At 31.8% G+C, this 6,733-nt stretch overlaps 1 protein-coding gene across 3 annotated transcripts in view; it reads right to left on the reverse strand.

Moving 5' to 3' along the window:
* The window catches only part of LOC106462504 (glutaminase kidney isoform, mitochondrial-like), a 47,478-nt gene extending 40,990 nt beyond the window's left edge, over window positions 1–6,488 (reverse strand). For 2 of the 3 annotated variants that reach the window (XM_022389788.1, XM_022389789.1), the window contains exon 1: window positions 5,858–6,488. In XM_022389788.1, the coding sequence (XP_022245496.1) occupies window positions 5,858–6,240 (383 nt within the window). In that variant the 5' untranslated portion in view covers window positions 6,241–6,488. Of the gene's footprint in view, window positions 1–4,279; window positions 4,440–5,857 lie in introns of those variants that run through there. The other variant, XM_022389790.1, reaches the window with a different exon arrangement.
* Window positions 6,489–6,733: the final 245 nt, after the last annotated feature.

The raw sequence follows: 6,733 nt of genomic DNA on the forward strand, positions 1-6,733 counted from the left end.
CCCCAGACACCACTCAACCACCAGGATCCTCTCCTCCTCTTCACGGGTTGCCACAGATGGCAAACACGTAGGTGGATGTTTAGATCCCAGAGAAAGTAACTGAAAATACAGAACCTTCCCTGGGAAGTCCCCTCACCACGTACAGGAATCCAAGTTGAGGGGTACTACCAGGGACTTATTTCTTGGCAAGTTACATTTGTTTAGTACAGTGCTCTATAAAAAGTGAGAAAAAAGTTGATTAGTCAGTGGAAATACTATATAATGTTCAGTACTATTTACTTCAACTTTTACAGTCAAACATTTTGCTGAATAATACTCTAGTAATTTTAAGATCATTAAACAAATTATATTAGCAACTAACTGTTTATTAGATGTGACTTAGATTAAGATAAATATTAAACCTACACAACATCCCTCTTTCCACCAACGTATTCCTTCACCCATTATATTGTTAAATCTATTAGACTTATTCTTTTCAATGAAATAAATGTTTGTAGTTTCCATAACAATCATTTCAGTGTTGGAAAAATTCAGATTTGTGTTAGTTATTTTTATGATAGTCCTTTTTCAACTCTTCCTACTGTGATTAATGAATTTCCCTTATTTTATCATAGGCTTCTTGGAGTTAGCCCTAAAAAATATTTTTGGTACTGGTTATTTTATTGTTAATCTAAATGTATTTGAGTTTGTTCCTGTTAATGTTTCTTATTTCTCTTTGAACACATCTTTTTACTAATTTCCGTGTGCATTACATCTCTCCAGTATAGTATCTAGAGGGGGGGGAGAGTATTTTCTGATATCTTAGTTGCATGTTTTTTTAATCATTATTAATTTATATCTTAATGTGAGTATAATACAAGCATTCATGAAATATCATTCTATTCTTATCCTTGAATTATGATTCAGGGAGATATATTCCATTATTATGAATTTACAAATTCTGATAAAAGTCGCAGCTGAGAGATCCGGACTACGCATACTGGTCAATCAATTCGCAAGGTGAGGGTTGATCACTTGGCTAGACTGACTAGATAAAATACACTTAGATAAGAGAAACATGAAAATCTGTTAATGTTGAGCAAGTTGAGTTAGTTCAAAGGACCTACGTTTCCTGAAGATTTAAAATCAATTACATTAATGAACAAACAACTCACGTGCAAACCTTGCTGAAAAATATTAGATTTTTTATTTAACTTTTTTCTTTATTTTTCTTATTGAACCCAATATGTTTTTAATTTTTACATTTTAGTTATTTATATAACAATAAATAAAAACATACATAAAAACTGAAATTTAAAACTTACATTTAGCCTAATGTTCTTTTGCTGCATTATAGCTATACTATAAGTGTGTAGTTTATATTAAATTCAGAACATCACGTAGGGTAAGTCAGAAAGCAGAAAATGTGCAATTTGTAGCAAAGTGTCATAATAGACTTGTGAAGTTTTAGAATTTATTTAAATATTTCCTCTTGAAACTTAGGATTTAAAACATATATAATACTAGAACTCTTTAACTTTTTAACAAAAACCTCTATCCATCAATCCAGAAGTTTTAGTGAGGCTGAAGGATCTTTTAGCTGTTTAAAGCACATTTAAACATATCAGTGGAGTATGATGGAAGTGAAATGACTTAATGATTTGGTGCATATGACCCTCACTAGAAGCATTCACGTAACACAAGACGATGTTCTAGACTTCTTTGTAGTCCAAAAAGGGGCAAATAGCACTTTAAAGGTTCAACTGAACCTAATTCACTCAGTGTATACCCAATTTTTTAATCATATTTTGCTATGATTGAACTCTTTATGTGATATGTAACTTGTTTTTGAAGTTTTGACATAACAAGATGTTTTCAAAAAAGTTTGGCTCAAACTTCTTTTGAGAAATTTGCTTTAAAGGTCTAGGTAATTACAAAAAATGTAAAAATTATAACTTAACATCAGTACAAAACTGTAAATACATAGTGAACAATTTTTTTAACCAGACCTTGCTTCATTCTGCAGACTGGTCCCAAGAGAGGTGGCATGTATGATAAACTTGGCAGTATGTGGGGTTAGATTTCTAAAAGTTGACTGAAATGACTCATCTTTACCAGAATATGCCTATTCTCTAAAAATTGTACAGAAATTATTTCACTTTTATATGTATCACAATACCATTTTTAGGGGTTTGGGTCTCTTTAATTTTGTAAGTTGCCCCAACCCATCCAAACTATAAAATCCTATATATATCGCTGCACCTCTTCCATTCTAGACAATTGTTAAAGCTAATTAGCAACTTGTCAAGCACACCAGAGGAAACCATGCTTGGACTAGCTTTTCTGACTATGTGTAACCACCTAAAGAGAAGATTAATGTAGTTCAAGACTGAATATGTTAGCCTAGAAATTTTACATACAAATAACTATAAATAATTGAAGGAAAAAAACAACAACTCAATAAACACATATCTAGCTTTACAGTTATGATAAGGTTACAACAATGATATCTGCACATTGCAGAATACCACTGTGACACAAATATGCACAAAACAGGAAAAATGTGTGTAAGTCAGTATTTATTTTTTAAGAATAAAAAGCTGTAATTTCAGAGAACCACAAAAATCAAACACAAATGCTCAAAAACAAACATAAATATTGGCCTAGTAAAATTATGAGTTATGTACATTCAAATTTGTTTACCGCTGAAAAAAAGAAAGGGAACCAGTGTCTAGTATTAAGGAAAAACACTACTATTTCCTCACAAAATTTACCTGAAATAAACTAAAATTGCAAGCACTTAATTGCATTATTGCTTTATGTCTTCACTGACTATCATTTATATAATTTATGACTATAACAAATATTAACAATATGTCAGTGCTCCTAGTATACATATAACATAGCTCGTTTAGCAGTATTTAGCAGCTTAAACTTTAGGCTTTCTGATGTACTAAATATCTGTCTACACCCAGCCTTCAAATGCTTAACAATCTATACTTTGAGAAGCTTCAGATGAAGTGGAAGAACTCATTCTACATGCTAAAATTGGTAAGAGTTAGTTAGGTCATTCATGATTTCTTTACTTATGTAATTATGATACATTAGATTGACAAAATAGAATCACAACATTTATTATACACATAACTACTTCTTGATGAATACCTAAAACATTCTATAACATCACATAATCATTAGAAAAAAAACATTTCTATAACATCCCATAATAGTTAGAAATCACTCTATAACACCCAAAACAGTTTAAAGAAAACACTCTATAACATCCTATAATAGTTTTATAAAACTCTGTAACATCCCATAGTAGGTACAAAACACCATAACATCCCATAATATATTTTTTAAACTGTAACATTCCATAATAGTTAAAACATACTTTTGTTGCTAAGCTACCTAACATAAAGGCTAGTGTTGGAACGTAGCATTACGAAAAGACGGACACTGGCTTTTATATACCTACTAGTTGCTCATGTAGGATATTTGTGAATGCAGTAATTCTTTAAACATGTTTTTCAACCAGCCATATAAAACACAAAGACTCATAATGTCAAGACGTATCCTCTAGTGAAAATAAATTTCCAGTTAATAACGCATTTATCCTCTGTGGGACAACCGTAAGTTTCGGGCTTATAATGCTAAAATCTGAGGTTCGATTCCACGCACGAGACAAAGCGCAAATAGCTCAATTGAATAGCGTTGTGCTAAAAAATCACCATCATCATGGCTCATTTCTTTATTTTACGCATTTAGCTTACTGAAGATTTTAATAATGTCAACGCTGTGTTTTTATGGTTCACTGGTTACAAACAGTAACACTAACAACACTTGCGAGCAGTTTTTTGGTCGAACGCACGTTTGAAAAACAAAATTACTTTGGATTTTCTTTTCACTTCAATGTCTCATAAACGATACAAATAGCTATTTGCTTGTGCGAAAGCTTTTACTAAGATTAAGTACGAATAAATATATTCCAAGTATCAAAATGTAGTAAAGATTTAAATAACAAAAACAGAAGATAAAAATATATGTTGGACTGAAAAAGTAAAACGAAATTACAAGCAACATAAGGAATCTTTCTTTCTAAATACAAGATAAATTGTGAAGAAAGGTTGTATTATTTATTTGTTATTTCATTTTCTTTGTTGTCTGGTTCGTTATACTTATAGCGAACAATGTGTTTTAAGAAAATATTCAAATATTCAATTCAATAGTTGTCACGATTTAAAAGTGTTTTATAATTGTTCAGATTCACTGTGCTATATGCGTTAGTGTATAAACTCACATATGTATGTTATCGTTTTGGTGAACAATTTCTTCGGGTGGGTTGAACATCCTAACACGATTTACTGCGTAACGGTTAACCACGTACACTGGCGTCAACTCCCTGCTACCGAACAAACCGCGACGGAATACAGGGATAGTTCTAACTGCTTCACGGCTTACGATAAAATTTGAATACAAGACACATGACGCCGATGTATTCCAAGCTGTAAGCCCATCTTGTAGTAACCTGCGATATGACTGATACAGTCGTTTTAAACATTTTCCAGGAACTACGTGAAAACTTATATTAATAATAGTAGCCATTGCAGAGGATAAAACTTCAACACATCTGGTATCCTGTACACAAACTAATGGAAGTACGACGCACGAAGACTGCTACATCAAAAAACGTCTTAGCTGTACAGTCATCAACAAGCAATCTTTAAATAACATTTAAACGTTACGATATCAACCACACTAGAAATCTATTCTTAGAACACAACAGAAACCTGAGTCATAAAAACTTGGTTCAAAGGCACACAAGTTTACATAGGCAGGTTCTACGTTTGTAATACCGGTAATTTTCTCATGATTCAAAATTTGACGTCCATGAAAGCAATTATTTAAAAAAAAAAAAACTGGCTAATCTCAAAGGAATTAGTTTTATCATGACTTCAGTATTTATGATAGTTGCAACATATTTCAAAATGAAATCTGTAAAAGGCAAAATCCAAGTTCATTGACCCTACCAGATCGAAAAACACTAAAATACCAACTCAGACAACGTGAATCCATGTTCATGCCCCGAGTCATCTTTTAAACAAAACTGGTATATGCATTTAGTATATAACAACGGCAAAAGCAATGATTAAGTCTTATAATTTTATTTAGTACTTAATATACTACTCATAAGGCTTTAGTATTAGACCTATTATATTTTTAAAACACTTTTATTCACCCCTTAAGGCTAAAGATTTTTTTTTTCAAGAAGAATAGTGTATAATATTATTTCAACCATACTATGTTCGCCAAATCCTTTTCCTCAGCTGGCGAAGCATGATTATAATTAATCATACTGTCACAAAACATTAGTATTTGGCGTGTTATTTTAACACTAACTACATTCTTTATCCAGGCCGTTACGTTTTTAGGAAGAAAACATAACAGTATTTCAACCATACTGTGAGTGTGATCGTCATATTCACTCTTCTTAAAAAACAAAAACCATTGAACTGAATAAAGAATGGAGAGTTAAAAATAAAACAGGCTTAATACTAATGTATTATTACAAGAATAATTATAATAATGTTTCGTCAGTCTAGAAAAGTCGTTCACACCATAACAATTCTCATAATATTTATTTTGTGTAGTCCTGACACGGGCCTATACCGTGGTAGAACAAACTGACTTCAGTGTAAAAAGGCAACATCACGGATGAAACAGTATGGGAGTTGCGTTTAGAGTAGAATAACGATAGATACATCATAGTATTATTAGCATTACATTGCAACAACACTATCAGAGTTTATGTTATTGTTAATCATGTTATGTGTTAAATTTACTTAAGTATAATTACGTTAGATAAGTGTGAACTTACCTCAAAACTTGTTCTTTATTATTACTGTTTGTTTTTTTCTTATTCTCTTCATCCTGATTATCATTTTCTTCTTTCACTTTGTGGTTTTTCTCAGATTTTGCTCGAATAAACTCTTCCACTGGCATGAAAACCCGATCAGCATTTGATGAGCTTATTACTGATGTTGCATGAAACCACCTTGAAATTGATGTGGTTTTTCTTATGATGGGTCTTATACTTTCTTTAAAACAATAAAGGTTAAACAATTTATTTGACGAATACCTGCTTGTAGTATTAAAAATATGGTCCAAGATAAATGGTATTTGCGTATGATTTCGTCCGAAGAATCTCCATGATAATACTAAATGCGCCGAAGATGGCAGGCGTCGGCTGATGATAAGCATTTTAGGTGACTACGTTAGTTGTTGCACTCCATTGAACTAACTACTTTTTATCAATACGAAATTAGTTTGGCAACAAATTATTATTTACAACAAACTAACAATACCTTAATAGTTATTTACTTTTCCTACGGTTAAAGTAGCCGTACTTTTGAACACTTTATTCAGTCCACAAAACAACAACTTAAGTAAAAAGTAGGCCTTTTGTTTCACAACCTCAACGAAACGCCGGTAACTAAGCAGCCACTGCGTCGGCGCCTGTAGTAGCATATAGGATTCTAGAGCCATCTATACTCTCTGCAGTACTTAGAATGATGGTACCCTCTAGTAGCAGAAAATTAAATACTTCATTTAAAATCAAAACGACAGCTTTATAAAACTAACTTTATTAACATATTAACTTTATAAAGAATGTTAGAAACATAAGTACATTCATGATGTTTTGTTAGAAAAACACTTAGGTTCAAGAAATCAATTTAACACAAAGATACGTTGT

Source organism: Limulus polyphemus, unplaced genomic scaffold (genome assembly GCF_000517525.1).
Source record: "Limulus polyphemus unplaced genomic scaffold, Limulus_polyphemus-2.1.2 Scaffold1185, whole genome shotgun sequence".
Taxonomy (NCBI): domain Eukaryota; kingdom Metazoa; phylum Arthropoda; class Merostomata; order Xiphosura; family Limulidae; genus Limulus; species Limulus polyphemus.